The following is a 21,195-nucleotide window of genomic DNA, read 5'->3' on the forward strand; positions in this document are numbered from 1 at the left end:
TTCAACTGTCGTGTAAACTGTATACATTAGGTACTTATTGTACAAATGTATAGATAGTAATTTTTCAAAATAAAGCCAGATTAAGAAAAAAAAATTAACCTGTATGTAAACTTCCTTTTATTTGTGAAAAAAAAATGATAGTCAACAAAATTAAAAATTAATTTGTAGAATAACGTAAAAGAACGTATTAAACTATTAAAGTATAAAATAGAATCAGGAATTCGCAAATGTAAACAATAGTTTTAACATTTTAATTTAAATATATATATTATTTACTTATTAATGTAGGGCTCGGAATTTTAAAGCATAATAAGCAATTAAAAAAGCACACGGTTGTTTTAAAAAGTAAAAAAGAAGCGTGTTTTTTTTAAAAAAAGCATGACCAAAAATTAACATGAACTAGTTATAAAAATTGAAATATTTATTTAATTAAAAAAATAATTAAGTAGGTACCATGTATTTCCCTGGATTTTCAGTTATGAAACTGACTCTATTGTCCTACAGAATATTTTTATACGTAGAAAATGAACTCTCTACATCCACTGAAGTGATCGGTGCACACTTCATACAAGAGGTTTCAAATTACAACACTAAATCTTAAATTTTGAAATGGGGGTTGATATCGATGTTATAGACATACTGGCTGCATAGGTACTGCAGGATATATGTAGATTTATAATCTATATTTTTTATTCGTTTAATACATTTTATAAACAAGCAGATAACGAAAACAATAATAATCCCTTATCCGCATTCTGGGTTTTTACATTTCATATTAATTATTTATTTTTTATTACAATAGCATCATAAACATATAAAAAAGCATTTACATAAAAAAATTATTGTGTAATTAGAATCAGAATGACGTGAAACGAATTTATGTATAAAAATTAGACTTCTACCTGAGTTCTACCTCATATATAAAAAAAGAAGTAAAGTAGGTACCTATGCTTTAAAATCTGGGTCCTAATTATAAATTATTATACATAAAATTAGTATTTAAAAGCTATCTGTTATTTGAAATGATTTGTTAATAAAGAATAACAATAAATACGTATTTAATATTAACTTTTGAAAAATTATTTTTATTGAAGTAATAGTATTTTCAGTACTGAAGTAAAATTCATTTTCCATGAAATCATTTGATATTTGTGTAACTGGTACTGAGTGATTAAAATATGTAGGTGGTACAGGTACAACTAAAATGTTGTTGTCTAAATGGATAAAAGTTTGCATCGCCAGTTAAAGGTTATATCATTATGGTTAATTAAATGAAACATCTAACAAAAATGTTTCTCAAAGCCTCGAACGAACTACAACGCATCTCCCTCGATTTTTAAAAATCAAGTGGCAATCAATATTATTATTGAAACCTAACTAGTTGAGAAGTAGTTGGTACAGTAATTTCCATTATGCAAACTGTTAAATGGTAGTAAAAATAGTATTTTTCAGATAGATATAAATTGAGTTTTTCAAGTGATACTTTACAGGTCTAAGAATCTTATATTATGCATTAACTGAATCAAACATAATATATCAATGCATAGATAATTTATTTAACATCTGATATAGTAATAAAATACTATAAAACATTACCTACATAATAACGCTGTTCAAGATGTTTCTAGACCACATGAGTAGCAGAGTAGGAGTTGAACAATTTGATTTATCAATATATAATGGAAAAATGTATTATCATTTATCTATAAGTTAGATTATTAATTTATGGTAAATTGATTTAGAATTATATATAAGAGTAAGACTGAATTTTGGACCTTAACATTTAGTAAATGAGGTAACAGTTAAATTTTGAAATTTTTAAGTACTTATTCTAAAACATTATGTTTTTAAATACTTTAAATTGTCAATGGAGTTTATGCTGTTTAAATAACGCTTCATGGTCATAAAAACTGTTATTCCAGTTATAAAAATTCCTTTATTATTAGAGTGCATTTTTAAAGTTCTAAAAAATATAAATTTTACAAATTTTAACTCAAAATGAGTTATTTCTGATTAAAGTGACCTAAGTGTAATTGCTTACAACGACAATATTATAGTCCAATTTAAATGTAATACCCATACAAAAAATATGAATAAATTTTTACTATTATACTAAGGGCTAAAAAAAATCTAGAAAATTTTTATAGAGTTCATCCAAATTTGTTTTAAAAAAATGAATACAACTTTTTAAGTAATTGTTTTGAAAAATCCTTTACAAAACACTTGACTATACTATAAACTAAAATAACTAAGTCATAATATTATGTATATTACTTTGTGATCTATACTCTACAGGATTAATGTTGTATAACTTGTATATTTTGAAAAAACAATCAAAAATAATTAAGTTAATATCATAACAATTGTAATTATATAATTAGTTTATTCAAGATACAAGTATACAAGATTATGGATTGTTTAAATTATAATAAAAATGGTTGAAAAAAATAACACAGACTTGAAATATTAATAAATAATATTTAATTGTAAATTTTAAATATTTCATTTCGTATAGAATACAAATTTATTCTATACTAATTTCATTCAATAAAAAAGTTGAACAGAAATATTTTCCTATAAGATTTGAGTTTATACTTAAAACTGTAATATTCATGAAAAAAAAAATAATAACTATTTGATTCAAACTGTTAATAATTATTACGGTTATCTCTTCGCTGTCTATTCCAATCCTGTCCTCCATGTCCTCCATGGCCACCGTGTCCACCATGTCCTCCATGTCCGCCGTGCCCGCCATGTCCACCACCTCCTTGCCGACCAAAGTTTTGTCTATAATTTCCTTGATTTTGATTACCTCCTCTTGGGAAAAAGTTTCCTAATGGAAAAATAAATCGATGAATACAATAATCTCATACTTACAACAGATAAATATGGTTTTTTTTAATTGTTTTTAATTTACCTTGCTTCATTTCAAAAATTCTTTCATTGGAGTCAACAAAGTTGTTTACTTTATCAGCTAATTGTAGAGCAAGCGATTGTAACCTACTAGGTTCACTGCGATGCATTACTACTGTTTGTGTTGGATCATCAAGAGAAGCCATTAACTCTTCATTAATTATCATTTTCGAAATGATAGAATGAGTGGTACTCTTAGGAAGTTCAAACATCTCTGATAACGTTTTCATTGAAATTGAGTTATAAACATGAGAATAAGTAAACAAGTATGTACGCAAAGATTCTTCTTTTATTAAACGTTCTAACATATCTCTCACTCTATCACTTTCATAGAACAATTCCCATACCTGTTAACAAAATAATTAATTTAATAAATAATAAAAATAAAATTTATAAACATATACCTTGGCATTCATTTTTTCATTTATTATAAAATTACGGGATGCACACCAATTTCCATTCCTCATTGCTTTACTAGCAGCGACAACATGTTCCCTCATCGATTCCGGAGGACCAACTAAAGACTGTCGTTCACTAGAACGTAATTGTTGGTAAAATGTTTTGGATATCATACGTCGCCGAGCATCAAATTCATGAGCTAGATTATATTTTTAAAATGCAATTAAGAAATGCTTTTACTTAGTATTAAATTAATTAAACAGTATTTATAATTCAATTTACCAGCCATGTATGGAATTTCAATAAGCATAGCAGATACCAAATACACACATTCCAAGAGTTCCAAATTAATATGCATATGGAACGGCATTTGTCTTTGTTTTTCTATTTTTTCTTGTTCCTTGCTACGTTCATGTTGTCTCTTCATAAAAATAATATTAAAAAATTATGATTAACTGTTATTAATGAGGAAAATATTAAGTATTTACTTGTGGTAACAATCCTTGGGCTAATAACTCTTTCACTTTACCAGTCATCATTAGATCAACCAAACAGTTGTGAGCATCTTTAATGTTGCCTTGACGGAATGCACACAAGCCAATATGTGCCATGGTACGATTGTAAAGAATCTATATTTAATTTATGTCATAAAATAATTTCATATATTCAGTATATTAAAGTTAGGTGGTACCAGACATCGTTTTTAAAAAAACAATGCACGCCAACTAATTATTATTAATATTTATACAATACATACCTGAGTGGCAGGATCTGAGTGCTGAATGGTTTCTTGTAAATGAGACATAAGTACTAAATCTCTTGCTTGGAACCAGTTATCGTGTAAAGCATGATGATATACATGACACAAAATGGCCCTTGTTCTCAAACGATCTGTAGAATCTTTGTCATAGATATATTTGCATAAGTTTTCCATTATTTGAACATTTGTTTTATGTGATGCAAGAATTTCTCCCTAAAATTTATTCAATTTATACATAAATATAATATTTATTTATAAATAATATTTCACTAGTTATAGATTTATACAATTAAAAAAATGAGTAATTATTCATAAATAATAAGAGTTTTATTAAAAAGGATTATTACTCTCAACATTTTATAGAAAAACCAATGAAAAAAAGGTGTAGAATAACAGTGGAAATATGTTTAATTTAAAACATATTAATAAGTTATTAATATTTTTACCTTCTTTTGCTTCAATACAAGTGGATCAAATTTGTAGTAGAGATGGTCAATTTTACGCATATAAATACGACAGATTTCAGCCTCAATGTTTTGGTGCTCCAAGAACAGTTGAACCTTATCAATGATTTCGCATACACGCTTCTCATCCTTTAATCTAAATGTTTATAATTAAATGCATTAAATCATAACAGCAAAACATAACACTAACAATATACTGACCTTTGTACATAATCATTACTGTGAGGATCACATTCTTTTAAAAGTTTTGTGAATTCTTCATCTAACCGTTCAACAATAGTCAGCACACAACCTCGTACTCTAAAATTTGGGTTATCCAATGTCTCAGCATCTTCTGCTACTGATTCTCCAATGAATATTGTGTCTTTAACAGGGAGAATCAAGTCCAGAAGTTCAACAATACAATCCAATAACCTAAAATAAATTTATGTTGTTAATATTCAACAATAAATATAGAATGTTTAACATACTTGCTCCAAATTTCTGGCTTCATAGCATCAGATACTTTAGGATTATAATCAAAGATAGAAGAAATAATGGACATTTTTATTTTCACTCTCAATCCTAAACCTAGACTATGAGCTTCTGAAATTAATAATAATTCATGTAACAGTTCAATTTGTTCTCTTCGATCGGTACGCTTCTTTCCACGGGCAGCAATTACTTCTGTTAATTTACGCAGAACAGCCTCAGGAGTAATTTCTGCATCTTTTGCAAACATTTTTGGTTTTTCCTAAATAATTTAATAATATTCACATTATTACGCCACACAGCTTCATAATTCAATATTATCATAATACTATTAATTAATGTTATTACTTATAATCAAAATATAAATACATATCTATTCTTCACTTCACTTTTATATAAAAATTTGTACAATGTACAAACTATGCTTCAATGATAGTAATATACTAATACAAAATAAACAATTTCATATGAAACAATAAGTACCAATGGTTAATACTAAAAGACTCACTGCGGAATAAGAACGTACCTTGTTGTATAAATGGTGAACTTGTTTTGGTCCACCACTCAGGTGCGTTCTTATTTCACGGTAAGTATAGAACCCCCATTTTAACATTATGGTGTAGTCTATCCCCAAAAATGAGTCTGCTTCCAATAACAAATCTGTCTTGTATAGCATACATTGTCTTCTTTTGCTACTTGAAATGTATATTAATTATACAATTTTATAATTGCTATCTGCCTTTATTTTTTGTTGTTAAGTATTAAATTTATATTATATTATAACTAGCAAAAACTGTTTTTTTATTATTTCAATCATTAAATATAATTTATACTAAATTAAATAATATTAACTTACAGATGGAATGGCTACTCCTCTCCGAACTTTCTGCCATTCTGAATCACTTTCATCTTCTTCTTCTCGTTTAAGTTTTTTAGGTTTTTCTTTGCGCTCTTTTTTCTTTTCTTTCTTTTCATCATCGTCTTTATCAGTCGATCTAATATAATAATATTTTTTTATATGAATATGTGTATAATAAGTACAAGCATTATATGCAAAGCAAAATTAACTTACTTTTTCAAAAACCGTTCTCTTATACTTTGATATTGACCTTCATCTTCACTGCTTGACGAAGAGCTTTCAGAATCACTACCCCAATCAAAAGAGTCATCACTGTCAGAATCACCACCAGTTTTTGCTACCTAAATTAAAATATTAACATTATAAAATTAATCTTTAATTAATATACAAGTAAATTAAATTAATTCTAACCTTGGGTATTTTTTCTTCTGTTTTCTTAAATGAAGCAGCTGGAGCTTCATCTTCACTTTCACTTTCATCAGAATCCACATCTTCATCTTCTTTTTGGTCTTCTTCTTGATCTGGGAGATCAGGATTTTCTCGGAATTTAGCCAAGTCACTTTCAAAATCTTTTACATACTTTCTAAACTTTTGTCTAAGGGAAGCCAAACTTTTAGAGTTATTTTTAGATAGATTTTTACGTCCTACTCGATCATCCCAGACATCATTAATAAAATCTTCCATTTCAACTAAGCAGCGGACAAAAAAACGTGGTGCTATTCCATTTTCTTCTTTTAATATAACTGCATTAAATGCTTTCGTGTATGCACGAGTTAGTTCTTCAAAGCCTATAAACAGTTTAATGGTATATTATTAAGATTCTTGATTTAAAAGCCTATATCAACTTACTGGTCAGCAAGCTACTCATATCTTTGATTTTCTTATGATTTCTGATCTGCTTAATGGTCATTGTTAACTCTTCATATCTTTTTTCTTTAAGTGATCGTACAATACGTTTTGTGTCTTCTTCATCATCGCTAAACTATAACCAAACAGCAATATGTAATAAATTACTAAGGAATTGTACTCACAATTAATTTTGCTTTAATTATATGGTTTAGAAATGAGTAAATTTATCTCTTGTAAATTTAAGTTAGAAGCAAGGTTAATTATACTTTAATAAAATAATTATTTTAATTTTATAAGGAAAAATACTTTAAACTATTAAGTGTTAAAGAAATATAAAAAACATCCTAATAGCTTTTAAATTATCAAAAAACAAAAAAAAATTCATAAACAATTGCTTTCTGAAAGTATATTTTATCTTAGTTAAGAAGTTACTGGAAATATTATTTAGCTATTTTGGTAATAAAGCAAGGAATTTATATAGTTTATAACCTTAGATATGAATATGATAAATAAAAACAAATTAATTAATAACTTTGTAATGTCTAAAAATTAAATTTACCAAAAATAAATTATGCAGTTTATTTTAAGAACGATAAAATTTATTATTATCAGATTTAGACAAAATATACAATTATTTTTGAAAACATGCAACTAGTATAGTTAAAGTTACAGTATTAGCATCAACTAAAATGTAGATATTTAAATCATCGCTGTGGCTAGAGACCCGGACACCGGGGATATAATGCGCAAATATTATATACCCGGACATTTTATGCGCATGCGCGGGGACTTAACAATTTCTGCTTTCTGCGCGACGTAATCACTGTTATCAGTTATCAAATATAATCAATTTATATTTATATTTATATATTTAAAAATATTATTACCACAGAATAAAACAATTAAAATTATTACGTTATTATAATAATAATATAATAATTTACATGTGATATTTTACACATCCCTAGGCAAAACTGCAAAAGAAGAAATAACAAGACTAATAAGAATAATCCAAGTGTAGGTATGGTATATTATTCTATTTTGTTATAATGTTCGTCAGTAGTAATTACCTGTCATGTTCGTCAAAGTATAATAATTCAATTTTATGTACATTTTGTTATAATGTTCGTCAGTAGTAATTACATGTCATGTTCGTCAAAGTATAATAATTCAATTTTATGTACATAATCTCATTGCATTACAGTTTACACATTTATACACATTTATCACAACATTGAGAACAAAACCAATTGGCCTTTTTAGGTTTAGGTTTAATACATATATCACACTTAACATGGAACCATGTTAAACAGCTATCACATAAAATAGATTTTTTCAAACTAATATCTTTTTGGCACGTTGGACATAACCATACGACTTTCTTCCGCTTAATATCAATGATTTTTATTAATGATTTCCAGATGCCATTTGTGAAAAAATGTTTCACCATATTTATATCAACATCTTCCTCTAAAATTCCATTGTGTATTTCATCTTGCTGAGTCAATATGCTTACGTCATCAATGATATAGTTATTATAGAGTGCTTTGGTAACAATATTTTCATCAGTAACTATCCATTTTAATAATATTTCTTGTTTTTTTTCAGCACTTTGCGTTCTAAAAGGTATAGGCAATCCTTTCTTTTTTTTCAGAAGTCCAATTGTTGTTTTTTTAATTCCCTTGGGGCGTCCAGATATTTTAATTTTTGAAGGCAGTTTAATGGACTTCAACCGTGCTTTATAAGAATATAAACATGATATAAATTATATGTTACTGTTGCGTTCTACTTAAAATAATATTTACCTTCAGTACCAACAACTGTCGCTATAGTGTCTGAGCATGTTTGCTTATATGAATGATTTTCAACTTGAACACTGCATGTATCATCAACTTCTATCTCTTCAATAAAATCTAATCCAAATACATACAATATGTAATATATAAATACACTATTGACTATTAACTTACCTTCAGTATCGGAATGATTTTCAACTTGAACGCTGCATGTATCATCAACTTCTATCTCTTCAATAAAATCTAATCCAAATACATACAATATGTAATATATAAATACACTATTGACTATTAACTTACCTTCAGTATCGGAATGATTTTCAACTTGAACGCTGCATGTATCATCAACTTCTATCTCTTCAATAAAATCTAATCCAAATACATACAATATGTAATATATAAATACACTATTGACTATTAACTTACCTTCAGTATCGGAATGATTTTCAACTCGGACACTGCATGTATCATCAACGTTAATCGATAAATTTTTTCCTTCGTTCCAAGCATTATAAATATATTTAAGTTGACCAATTTTTTTTTCAAAGTTTTCATTAGATAAAGTTGATAAAAGATCTGCTATTTTGCTTCCTATTTTAGAAGTTTCTCGGAATTTTTGATGTGATGATAACTTCTTATTTTTTTTAGTTATGACTGTCAAACTATTATTATCATCATATTCAGAAGTATTACACGTAGAATGATTTTGAACATGCATTGTTGTAGGAATTTGAAATGCTCGTTGTTTCTCATAATAATATTTTCTAGTCCAACGAGTTGCGCATAAATTTTCATCGTATAATGATGTATTTGTTTTTTGTCTAGCATCGAAAATGTGACAACAAGGTAATGTCATGGCTACATAGAATTTACACTGACACCCATTAATAGTTGTGAAAGATAGCGTTTTTGACTTGGCTTCAAATTGCTTTTCGACAAGCATAAAAGAGTAAGGTGTAAGTAGCGAAAAATATTTACTTAGATCTGGATGTCGAGTTTTTACCAATGGTAATTTTTGCACCATGTTTACAGCATTTCTATCACGTTCTAACCTCAAGCACTTCAGTAAAATAAACAATTTATCCACGAAGTCATCAATATTTGTAAAAACAGGTATCACGCTCTTTAATTTTCCATTAAAGGACTCTAATCGGTTGTTAGTATTGTTTAGCATATTTCCATTGTGAAATGTTAGTCCAGTAACCCATTCATGTCTAATTTGGTGCCAATTCTTTAAAAAGTATTCAAACACAGATTTGGGCGCTTTAGATTCCAAATGTTGACATAATGAGTTATAGTCATCCTCAGATTGAGCATAACACATTTTTTCAAAAATTTGTTTCAATTGGTCTCTTAATTCAGGCGATATGTTTTGTTTTTCACAAGTAATTTCACGATTAAATGTCCTTAACACATGAAAAAGACATATAGCTAAACTAACATTAGGAAAGATTTCTTTGATTACTTGTCTTTCGGTCATATCTTTATCGGTCATAAACATTTTTATATTTTCACTGCTACTATTAAATTTTTTAAATGTCTCGAAAAACCAACGTAATGTGTCTTTCTCTTCATTTGTCATTAAACCTAAAGCCGCTACTTCACTTTCCCCATTTCCATCTTCAACCATTAAGACATACAATGGTATTCTCAAATTATTCAATTTGTATGTTGCATCAGCAAATACAACCTATAAGTAAAGGTATACTAATATTAAATAATTATAGAAATCAGGTATTTGAAACGTGAGTAAACTAAATCATTTTTACCTCTGGAAAAGCTTCAAATATGTTTTGCATCATTGAATCCTGAATAAACAAGCCAACTAAATTTTCTTCACTATCAACTGAAATTTCAACAGTACAGTTATGCTTATGTCTTAGTTTTTGAACAATTTTGTATAGACTGCTGTCACTTATTTTTCCTGAATGATTTGTATAAAATATAATCAAATATTATACATTAAAATTTTTTTACATTAAAATTTTTTTGGTTTTACCTGTACTATATATGTTTGAAAGATCCTTGAGGGTTATAATTTTACCAGTTTTTATTTGCATGGTATGTTGAATTAATTTTTTATTTGCTCTTAATTGCATCAATTCAAGTACTTCTGACTTACTTTGTGTATTCATTTTTCGTTGGTTAGGTAAATGATTAAATAACACTTCAGATAATGCGTGGTTATGGATGTTGTTCATTCGACTAATTTCTAACGCATTTCCTTCACCGTTAATAATAAGATAAATAAAGGCTTCACAACCTTGGCGCATAGTTCTGAAATTTTTATTTAATTAATTATCTTTATTAAATTTTTATTTAAGATTATTAAAAAAAATTGTAATGCCTAATATATTGTAAATATTAATTATAAATGTTATATGAATAAAATATATATTAATATTTAAATACTTACGAGGTCTTTCGTTGGTCTTGGCAAATCTTTTTTTTTTTATGGACCCCTCCATGAATGCACATCAGTTTAATATAGTAATATTTTAAATCTTCAGATGTATTTGCCAATCTAGGATACCTATTTTTTTGTGACGATATAGTCTTGCAGTCTTTAATGCAAAAGTCAACAAAGTTTGAATTTTTAAAATCATTTAAAGCTATTTCAAACTCAGCATAGCTATTGAATGTATCGCCTATTTGCATCTTAATGATAAACTAATTATTACAATTGTTCACCTTTTACACTGTTGAATTCAATATTTTAAGAAAAAAAACCACTTTTAATGTAGTGTATAATAACAGTTGTTCACCAGTTCACCAGTTAAATTCAAAAATACCAACAAAAAAACCAGCTATTAAAATTAGGAAATGTGATATCAACAAATATAACAATAAAAATGTCAATTTTTATCTAAAGGTATGTAATAAATACAATGCAATTGTTTACTTTTGACCAGTTCAAATTGGTCATGGTCTCTAGCCTCTTAGTTAAATTTGTACTAGTTTGTAATAATTACATAGGTCTACAAAGATTTTACTGTTTAAAATTTAATAACTGATTTAAATGTATTTTTTGACACTGATTTCAAAAATATTACAATTTTTTGTCTATCACGTATTTTATTACCACCGTTACACATAAAACTGGGTCTAATGAAACAATTTGTAAAAGCATTAGATAAAAATAAAAATTGTTTTCAAATTTATGCAACAAATTTCCACAACTTTCCGAAGCTGAGCTCAAATAAGGTATTTTTGTAGGCCCACAAACAAGAACATTATGCAAAGACAATGCATTTTTAAATTTGATGACAACTATTGAAAAATAATGATTGGAGTTCATTTAAAGAAGTAATTATTAATTTTTTTGGAAATATTAAAAGTGAAAATCACGAAACCATAGTAAATTCTATGTTAGAAAACTATCGTATCTTGGGCTGTAACATGAGTATCAAAATGCATTTCGAAAATCGACTAAACAAAGTTTTTTTTCAAAAAGGCAAAGATATTCTTCAAATACGAAGTAATATTAATTTAAAAATTGTATTTGTTGTTTAAAATAGTTATGTAAATAGGTAATCTTTATTATTTTAATTTAAATTTTTTTTGTTAATATGCTATATTTCATTCATAAATTGTAAAAAACTGACGTGATATGACCAAATAGTTAATATATTTGAATTTGGTGTACATATTTTAAATAAAACCAGTGATTAGAAACAGGACAGTTTTTGAAAATATTTTTTTTGTAGACCTGTGTTATTAAACAATTTATAAAAATACTTAAAAATTGTATTTTGATAATATTTTAAATACCTATTCAAATTATTAATATTAAAATATATCAAATTATATCAAAATTTAAATAATTTAAATTTACGCGGTATTTGATAACTGATAACAGTGATTACGTCGCGCAGAAAGCAGAAATTGTTAAGTCCCCGCGCATGCGCATACAATGTCCGGGTATATAATATTTACGCATTATATCCCCGGTGTCCGGGTCTCTAGCCACAGCGTTAAATCATTTTTTTTTTTTTTTTTTTAATAATTTTAACCATTATTTATTTATTTATTTATTTATTTTAGATTATTACCATCAAATGTTCTTATTGTTCTTTTTTTTAGAAACAGATTGAATAAAAATAATATGAACCAAAAAAAAAAAAAAAAATATTTTGAAAATGGTAAAATATTTTATTTCTACAGTAGTTACTTTTATATTAACATTCTATTTTTATTTAAAGATTAATAGTTAACATAAGGAAATTAACCCAATTGTAAGTTATGATCCTTTGTAAGGAAATATAATAGAAAGATTTTATTGAATGTGTTTGGCAAAATGTAAATTATTAAATTCAATTAATATTATGTATTATCAACTATTAGATATAGGTAACATCCGAAAACAAATACATTTTACAGTATGTATAAGTTACAATGACAGTACCAAATTTTAAGCAACGCATCAAAAAACATTGTTGTAACAAATAGAGTAAACATTTAACGATGTTATATTAAATTAGTGTTCATCAAGGCATTTAATATAAATGAAAGTTACATACTGTGAAATTCGCCGTTGGTTGGCGAATAACCTGTTCTTCTTCGGACGATGTATCGGACTCGGAATCCGAGCCGGTTGCAAAGAATCTACTCATGTTCGATGACTATGTTATTAAATCTGCAAAAATAAATCACAACTATGAAGATATAAAATAACAGTTTTAATAAAACACTAATAAAAATATGTATTACACTTAGACACACGAAAAACGTGGAGTCGAAAAGACACACAGACAAAATCGGAACCCGCAACTGCAGTGATTAGCGCAATGGAGGGGTAACCGGGACGGGGAATAGTCACTGGTGAGCGTGGATGCTATGCGGCGATGTTGATAAACAATATCACACCACGCCATGCCGCAGTGTTACCAAAACAAAATATCCATTTGTTAAGGCGATGTCCCGTTCAAAATGTATTGTATTTTAAATTCCTCCCGCCATCACATTTTTTCATAATATAAGATTATCAAAATATTAATGGTATGATGTGAGGTGACTCAGATGTTTATTATTATAAAATAAGATAAACCATTTATATGGTATAATGTTTTATGTTTAAATCGATGTCTAAAATAAAATAATATTCTCTAGATTATAATTTTGAAAGGATTACTTGTGCATTAAACATGTATTAATTTAAATTTTATTATTTAAAAATACATAATACTTGAAATAGAAACGAATAAACTCAATACCGGAGTTCAGCTTATAATCGATATAATATCTATTTTTATATTTTGTTACCTATCATGATCATCACTAGTCTATTCGCGTATAATAATTATCAAAAACTATCCTAGTAATATTATTTAACTACATTTTTTTCTAGCAACTGAAGAACTTGTTTCTAATGAGTAATTTGCAACTACGGTGATATTAATCAAGTTAATTATAGATATAATTCGTGGAACGCGAATCGAGGACTCGCGCATATTATATGAATATTTGGTTCTGCTATATGGGACAATAATAATAACGTAAATTTATAATCTGAATATTGTTTAGAATCTTAAATTGCGAAATAAATGTCTTGAAGTATCAATCTTAAAGATAAAGATCCATTTGGTACAATTTTAAAAGATGGCAGCATTTTTGCCTCAGTATCTTATTAATTTTAATATTTAATAATTTAATATTTATAATTAATATTGTTATTTGTTACCTAAATACAGTTTTTTAAAAAAAGGTATATTGTCATTATTATTATTAAAAATGTATAATGTTCAAATGTTGGTAATATTTAATAAAAATTAATAATTACAAGTTATAAATTTGATATCTATCATTATTATTAAACCCTTAAACAATAGTTAATCCATAATATACATAATATAAGGTACGTATATAGTACAATATATTTAAATATCATATCTGAGTAGGTATCAGACAATGTATGGAAACAAATTAATTAATTGCATACAAATGATATAATGCTACAACGAGTATGAGCATAAAAATATCTTTAAAATCTTTGAACTTTGCAGTTTGGCATAATTAATTGTGAAGCTATAGCTATAATCACGAACTAACCTTAGACCATAGTCCGTGGTGCTAACACTTGATTAATTATAAATTAAAATTACTTTGATAATTTCAAATCTCTATAGACAATATACAAACATTAAAAAGTTCAGTCGACATAATTAAATTGACATGTATAAATTAATAAAAAATAATATGTTAGAATGTAACTTTTATTTTTTGATAGTCTTTGTGATCTGTTGACTACTATATAAGCAATTAATTATTAAAATATTGTGACTAAATAGTTCATATTATTAAACATTAATACAATCATTATAAAATATATGTATAGATACCTATCCGCGTTACACAGGTTTTTTTACCTCTTAAATCATTTTATAGCAGTATAGCACTTCACTTAGAAAATCATAAAAATTAATCTAACTAAGTTAATTTTTGTAACTAAACAGTTCGTTTATGTTAATTTTGAAATTTTTTCTTCACCTATGATTCAACTTCTACAACAGTTTAAGTTTGTATCCTTTTTTCGCAAATTTTCACAAATTTTGCCCATTTTTAAATTTTTCTTAACAAACAAATACCTACATACATTTTTACTATAGAAATTTAAAATTTATACGCTCATATATACCTGCAGATAACGAGCTATCAGTTTTTTTACACTTAGTATATTCTAAAGTTATTTATTAAAGTTTTTAACATTTTACCATTTTTTTAATCTTATATTCTTATCATTGTTATCTTTAAAAAAATTAAGTCTATATCACAAATGTATTCACAATTTGAATTTTATAATTTATACGAATATATGATTCGTATACACGTATACAAATTTGCAAATAAATAAAATAATTAGACAAATTAATTCGACACAAAACAATTCTATACGCTTATGGAATTGTCCATCATTATTTCCACCTCATATTTGAATTGTTCATAATGTTACATTAAATGATACTATGATAGTGATCGGACCAATAACCTAACGAAGGGGTGGTTAGTTGGTACTCAATATTAGTGGGCTATATTGTCATCCCTCCTCATGGCTATTATTAATACAAATTCGATTGGAGGAAGCAAATGACGACATCAAAATAAGCGCAAAAATCACTGGGTATATTGCGAAAAAAAAAAATAAAAAAAAAATATAATATGCCAAATTACAGAATAAACTCAAAATATTATGTGCAGAGTATTTAAATGGGGAATGAGATTAAAGATTTAACAATTTTTTAATATCTATGATTTATTTTTATTATTATTATTATTTACTTTACCTATTTAACTTAATAATTGACTTATAATATACCTATACCTATAATACTTTAATTAATATTTGTAATTTTAAAGTAAATTGCATTTGATGTTTTTTACATTAACGATTTTTTACCTTGTCGATTTTTTTCAAGATTAATATTATGTGACTCATAAGTCATAGATAGTTGTCATATATGCAAGAGAGTAAAAACTATATACCTACTACCCATAAGAAGTTACAAATTATAACACTAAAATACTAAATTTTAAATTTTGAAATGGTCGATATCGATGTTACAGACATACTAACCGAATAGCCGTACAAGTACTGCAGGCTATATATAATGTAGATCGATAATCTATGGGTACATAATATATTATTTAATAAACAAGCCGATAACGAAAATAATAATTCAATAACCAAATTCTGGGTTTTTACATTTCTTACAAATTATTTTTTTATTACAATAATACAATAACATAATAAACATATAGGTAAAAAATTCACAGCTGGAAGAATTGAAAAAAAGCAACAAAAAAGCAAAAAAAGCAAAATATATTGGTTTATTTGGAATCAGAATGACGTAAAACGAATTTATGTATAAAAAATAGATATCTAACTCATTTATAAAGAAAAGAAGCATATCTATGTTTTAAAATCCGAGCCTTAATAATAATTAATAAAGATGGCTAAAAATCCGACATAAAATGATATATTTTGTAAAAAAATTTGATCTCTGATGTTTTTGTTATTTCTAATCACACATTTTTTAGCCTTTGTTAATATTTATTTATTTTTAATTTTTTTTTTTTAAACCGTAGGTACCGGCTTTGAAATTTAACAATTTAATAATTGTTGAATTTGATTTCTAGAATACTTCAATGATGAATGAATATTATAAAATATACATCTATAATTTATTATAATACATTTTATGAAAAAAAAAAATGGGGGGAAAATGTCCTACTACGGTCCTACAAAGAATACTACAGAGATATAATATAATATATGTATATATGTACTACACTAAAAACAGCAGGGAGAAATGTGCAGGTGGGGGGAATTGTCGGCGATTTGTTAAAACCACGTGCTACCGGTATCGGTTGGCGTCGGCTTGTTCTTTGACTAAAAGTATACGTATTGATAAGTGGTATCGTGATAACATTTGTATTGTTAAATGAGTAAAGGACCATAGTTTTATGCCAAACTTAGCGGTATCCACTATAAATTATAATTTATATCGTCTGATCGTCGTTCGTCAGTTATCATGGATCTTTTGAGCAGACAAGGACTGAGGACGGACGGTAGAAGGTCCGGCGAATTGCGCAGGATTCGTTGCAAGATGGGTGTTTTCAATCAACCGGACGGCAGTGCATACTTAGAACAGGGCAACACGAAGGTTGTTGCGGCCATCTACGGCCCGCACGAGGTATGTATTTTGATTGGTAACTGGCTTTCATCCGCCCGTCAGATGTCGTTCATAATTCCGTACTCTAGTTGATCAGCGTTTGAATTATGATTGTAGTCTACTCTTAGAAAGATTGACATTCTGTTGTCCAAATTAGTATTTTTGTTGAGAATGACTCAGTAATATGTATTTAGATTCGAACTAATAGGTCTAAAGCGCCCAATGATTGTGCGGTGATCAACTGTCAGTATAGTATGGCCACGTTCAGTAGGAGCGAAAGGAAACGACGACCTAGAGACAACAAATCGGCTGAGCTCACTTTGCATCTCAAACAAGCTATGGCTACAGCAATCAAAACAGACCTTTATCCTAAATCTCAGATTGATATTTTTGTCCAGGTAATTGTGAAGATTAATAATTTATAAGTTTAATTAATATTTACACTAGACCTCCAATGTATTGTATTAAAATTATAACAATGATTTCTTAAAAAACCATTAGGGCTTGGACTTGTGTTTAAGCATAATATTGATATATTATATTGAATAAGTAATAAATATGTTACATACAAGATGCTCATTGATTATAAAATTAAACCAAAATACTAAATTGATTACATTTTTAGATTTATTGTTGTAATTTTTGTGTCTTTTCTTTTTTGTTAATTAATAACTTAATTATTGGATAGATAAAATTGTTGAAGTAAAATTAGTTTTCTCTTTACAATTCTAGTATATTAAATTTTAGTGGTCATGTAGATTGCATAACAACTGTCAATTATTAATTATATTAAATACTATGAATTGTGTTTGTGAATTGTTATGTACATTCTAAAAGTTTTATTAATCTTAGGTTTTACAGTCAGATGGTGGAAATTATAGCGTATGCGTCAATGCAGCTACATTAGCCTTGATAGATGCTGGGATTGCTATGGAAGAATTTGTGATCTCTTGTACATCAAGTTTGGCCAACGGGGAAACACCACTAGTGGATATAAGCCATCTAGAAGAGACTATGGGTGGACCCAGTGTGACAGTAGCAATATTGCCAATTTCTGGAAAGGTACACGCATTTCTATTATCATCAACCGCATTATTGGTTTGTTATTAAACATTTTTTATGAATTGAAATCCTAGATTGCCATGTTAGAAACATCACAAAGAATTCACATCAATCATTTAGAACCTGTACTATCAGAAGCTGTTCGAGGATGCCGCTATATATATGAGATTTTGAATAAAATTATAAAAAAACATTATGAAGAGATAGGCGGTGCTTTAAATTGGGGAACTGAGGAGTATAATATTTAACTTACAAATGTTTTGACGTAAAAATTGCATGTTAATACTTGATGTATTGTTATATATTTTTGTATAATTTATATTGCATGTAAAAATATGTGTATAATAAATTGTTTTTTTTTTTATGACAATAATTACTTTTTAATAAAAAAAATAAAAAAAAGTTAAAAGTGAAATGTGTTAAATATTTTTTTTTTTTTTTTGTTATTAACTTTTAAGATTTTTAAATAAGCTTTGCTCAATTATAACTAATTATTTAAAATATGTAATAATTAAATAAAAAATGGTGGATTGGCTGAATTCGCCAGATTTGTAATAAATTATATTATTATAGGAAGTTAGAGAAAAACAATTATGAATTATATTCATAAATGAGGAATTTATCTTCATTGTTGTATTTAGGGTCGGTGCAAGCAAATTTATATAAGTAGGCAAAGATCAAAATTGGCTGCCTCTTGTTTTATTATTTTTTCATATATGCCGTCTCTATATAAATATTTGAATTTTGTTGCCGTGGGTTTGTGCTTACGCATATAACCGGCCCTGGTTGTATTCCTTAAATTAAGATTGAAAAAGATAAAACAAATATCAGCATGTAAAGTAAAGTAATTAAGAGGAATCAGAAGATGTGGGCTTAACCGTGCCAATTTGCTCAGGGGGCTCGAAGTAATATAATACTTTTTGTTTAAAAATGTTTGATTTACTATTTAACTATTAATTTTTTATACTTAAGTGAAACAATAAGTTTTATAATTTTAATAGTACCTTCTATTAACGTTGAATGTTAGATTTTATTCCTAGTATATATTTATTAACATAGGCGTACGCAGACTTCTGAGTCAGGTGTGACTAAATTTAATCTAACCCCCCCCCCCTCTGTCATGGCGACCTAAGAAAAAATTGTAGAAATGTCCAATACAAATTTCAAAGTGACCTTTTTGTTGGTGACTGGAAAATGTAAACAATCAATAAATCATTTTTCATTATTTCACACAATAAACTACACAATTCATCAATATTGATTTAAAATTTTAACATCTCGATGAGCAACCAGTATATTTTTAATTATGTAAATATCTATGATTTAGATTTATTTTGTTATACTTTCTTAAGTACCAAGTACCCATTCACGTATAAAAAAAAGGCTCAGGTGGGGCTAAAGCCCAATCAGCCCTACCCGTGCGCAAGCCTATGTTTATTAACAATTAATGGTTTATTGACCGAACATCTGTTGTTCATCATTATATTATGGTTTTGATATTGTTTTAAATCTTTATTCCTTACTTCCATAGTCTGTAAAGTTCGAAGTAGTCGGTTAGCTGTATTCAATTTTAATAGAAAATTTATTATCCAAGAGAAGATTTTTTTAAAAATTCGTAAACGTATAAGTAGACCATAAAAGCTCAAAAAAAAAAATAATGGAATTAAAAAATTAAAAGGCGGCAAATTTCTAAATGTAGATAGATATTTTAGAAACTCAGTTGAATCTACGAATCATACTTTAGGAAATAAAAATATTATATTATTATAAAACTATTATACCACACGAAAATTCAAAGAAAATAAGCTTATACTGATATACACTTCATCAAATTACTAACAAATAATAATATTAATATAGCTATACAAAATTAGTTTTGAGTGTTAACTGATGTTGATAAAAATGTACTATTAATTGTGTTGATTGTAGGCCAAGTGGTCCTTTCAAACGCTATTTGTAACGTTGTTTTGATGATGCTTTACATTTAACTGCAGTTTCAAAAGCTGGATTACGTATTTTACGATCATGGCTTTGCTATTCTGATATTCATCAGAGCTATTTAATTGCCAAACTTGTTGGTTTTTTAGTAACAATAGTACCTCGCATCAATAATGGATATTGGATACGAAGATTTAATGATTGAGTTCATAAATCGCGAAGTATTAAAAAATACAAAAGATCTAAACACCTCATAAAATGGCATGTTTGGCCCTTTTCAGACGGAACCGTCGAACAACATGTTGGCAAGACTGATTTTCATGGGTATAATATGATGATTATAAATTTATAAATAATAATATTAAGTAGATTTCGTTGAAATCAAAAATTAGCTTTACTATTTATACTAAACTTCAAATTAACGACGATTCCCGCGTTTTTAAATTTCGTTTGAAGGTGATCGGCAGCCGATACAACGCATAGACTGATCCGGCACTAATTCGTTTCAAAATCATAACATAGTTAACAAATACCACGAAAATCAAATCAGGAATGTAGTAAATTATTGGAAACGATATTGCGTAGATAAGATTATAACAACAACATTAATACTAGGAAATTCAAGATATTCATTTTGTAGCCACAGATACAATAACGAAACAGAAAGCAAAGGTAAATTCTTAGCGATAATTTAATTATTAGGTAAATATGACCCAGCACTTTTAAAATCTCTCCAATCAAAGACCTAAAAGAATCATAAAATATTTAAGTTAAAAAAAAAGTTCGGTAATTCAAAATGAAATAATTATAGCGTTTAAGAGAAAAAGTTAAGTTTAATATTTTACTAAAAATAATAAAAGTTCCGTTTTAAACTATACTGCTGACAGCAAGACACAGGACATAATATTCAAAATTGATCAATAAAACCATATTATAGTAATAACAATAAAACCTTCAATAATATTTTGAAAAAATGTACAAAATAATTTTAGTATATGGTGAATGTACCTCCAGG

At 27.1% G+C, this 21,195-nt stretch overlaps 3 protein-coding genes and 1 long non-coding RNA gene across 14 annotated transcripts; 2 read left to right on the forward strand and 2 right to left on the reverse strand.

Moving 5' to 3' along the window:
* Positions 1 to 2,458: 2,458 nt before the first annotated feature.
* Positions 2,459 to 13,357, reverse strand: LOC114131573 (eukaryotic translation initiation factor 3 subunit C). The gene is made up of 15 exons (XM_050200044.1): positions 13,222 to 13,357; positions 13,032 to 13,147; positions 6,716 to 6,848; positions 6,278 to 6,654; positions 6,080 to 6,207; positions 5,864 to 6,002; positions 5,007 to 5,269; positions 4,738 to 4,950; positions 4,519 to 4,672; positions 4,070 to 4,285; positions 3,801 to 3,941; positions 3,595 to 3,733; positions 3,318 to 3,511; positions 2,918 to 3,260; positions 2,459 to 2,833 (listed from the first exon to the last, which is right to left on the reverse strand). Exons 2-15 carry the CDS (start codon positions 13,122 to 13,124, stop codon positions 2,649 to 2,651), a joined length of 2,718 nt encoding a protein of 905 aa, XP_050056001.1. The 5' UTR covers positions 13,125 to 13,147; positions 13,222 to 13,357; the 3' UTR covers positions 2,459 to 2,648.
* On the forward strand, positions 7,589 to 9,686 carry LOC126549743 (uncharacterized). Its single transcript, XR_007603858.1, has 3 exons — positions 7,589 to 7,736; positions 9,337 to 9,467; positions 9,544 to 9,686. It is a non-coding gene; the product is annotated as an uncharacterized LOC126549743 (long non-coding RNA).
* Positions 7,732 to 12,494, reverse strand: LOC126549742 (zinc finger SWIM domain-containing protein 3-like). Of its 11 annotated transcripts, none has more exons than XM_050200041.1 (7): positions 10,928 to 12,494; positions 10,511 to 10,788; positions 10,281 to 10,435; positions 8,938 to 10,201; positions 8,686 to 8,754; positions 8,521 to 8,628; positions 7,732 to 8,452 (listed from the first exon to the last, which is right to left on the reverse strand). In XM_050200041.1, the coding sequence occupies exons 1-7, from the start codon at positions 11,167 to 11,169 to the stop codon at positions 7,929 to 7,931; spliced, it is 2,640 nt and encodes an 879-aa protein (XP_050055998.1). In that variant the 5' UTR covers positions 11,170 to 12,494; the 3' UTR covers positions 7,732 to 7,928. The 11 variants fall into 11 exon arrangements, with proteins under 11 accessions (XP_050055998.1, XP_050055999.1, XP_050055995.1 ...); XM_050200042.1 differs by lacking the exon at positions 8,686 to 8,754 and adding an exon at positions 8,812 to 8,880; XM_050200038.1 differs by adding an exon at positions 8,812 to 8,880 and having other exon boundaries at positions 8,521 to 8,754.
* A 3,526-nt stretch (positions 13,358 to 16,883) lies between the features above and the next one.
* LOC114131597 (exosome complex component RRP41) lies at positions 16,884 to 18,657 on the forward strand. Its single transcript, XM_050201600.1, has 4 exons — positions 16,884 to 17,201; positions 17,375 to 17,578; positions 18,033 to 18,242; positions 18,317 to 18,657. Exons 1-4 carry the CDS (start codon positions 17,040 to 17,042, stop codon positions 18,488 to 18,490), a joined length of 750 nt encoding a protein of 249 aa, XP_050057557.1. The 5' UTR covers positions 16,884 to 17,039; the 3' UTR covers positions 18,491 to 18,657.
* Positions 18,658 to 21,195: the final 2,538 nt, after the last annotated feature.

Source organism: Aphis gossypii, chromosome 2, assembly GCF_020184175.1.
Source record: "Aphis gossypii isolate Hap1 chromosome 2, ASM2018417v2, whole genome shotgun sequence".
Lineage (NCBI taxonomy): Eukaryota > Metazoa > Arthropoda > Insecta > Hemiptera > Aphididae > Aphis > Aphis gossypii.

What these genes read in the sequence shown, in the direction of transcription:
- LOC126549742 (XM_050200033.1), bottom strand. Translation starts at nt 11,169, where the DNA reads ATGCAAATAGGCGATACATTCAATAGCTATGCTGAGTTTGAAATAGCT. An exon ending in CAAGACCAACGAAAGACCTC is followed by an intron (nt 10,789 to 10,927) that starts GTAAGTATTTAA and finishes TAAAAATTTCAG; the next exon opens with AACTATGCGCCAAGGTTGTG. An exon ending in GACAGTTGTTGGTACTGAAG is followed by an intron (nt 8,453 to 8,520) that starts GTAAATATTATT and finishes ATTCTTATAAAG; the next exon opens with CACGGTTGAAGTCCATTAAA.
- LOC114131573 (XM_050200044.1), bottom strand. Translation starts at nt 13,124, where the DNA reads ATGAGTAGATTCTTTGCAACCGGCTCGGATTCCGAGTCCGATACATCG. An exon ending in TGAAATTCCATACATGGCTG is followed by an intron (nt 3,512 to 3,594) that starts GTAAATTGAATT and finishes AATATAATCTAG; the next exon opens with CTCATGAATTTGATGCTCGG. An exon ending in AATTTTTGAAATGAAGCAAG is followed by an intron (nt 2,834 to 2,917) that starts GTAAATTAAAAA and finishes TTTTTCCATTAG; the next exon opens with GAAACTTTTTCCCAAGAGGA.
- LOC114131597 (XM_050201600.1), top strand. Translation starts at nt 17,040, where the DNA reads ATGGATCTTTTGAGCAGACAAGGACTGAGGACGGACGGTAGAAGGTCC. An exon ending in CCATCTACGGCCCGCACGAG is followed by an intron (nt 17,202 to 17,374) that starts GTATGTATTTTG and finishes ATATGTATTTAG; the next exon opens with ATTCGAACTAATAGGTCTAA. An exon ending in AGATTGATATTTTTGTCCAG is followed by an intron (nt 17,579 to 18,032) that starts GTAATTGTGAAG and finishes TATTAATCTTAG; the next exon opens with GTTTTACAGTCAGATGGTGG.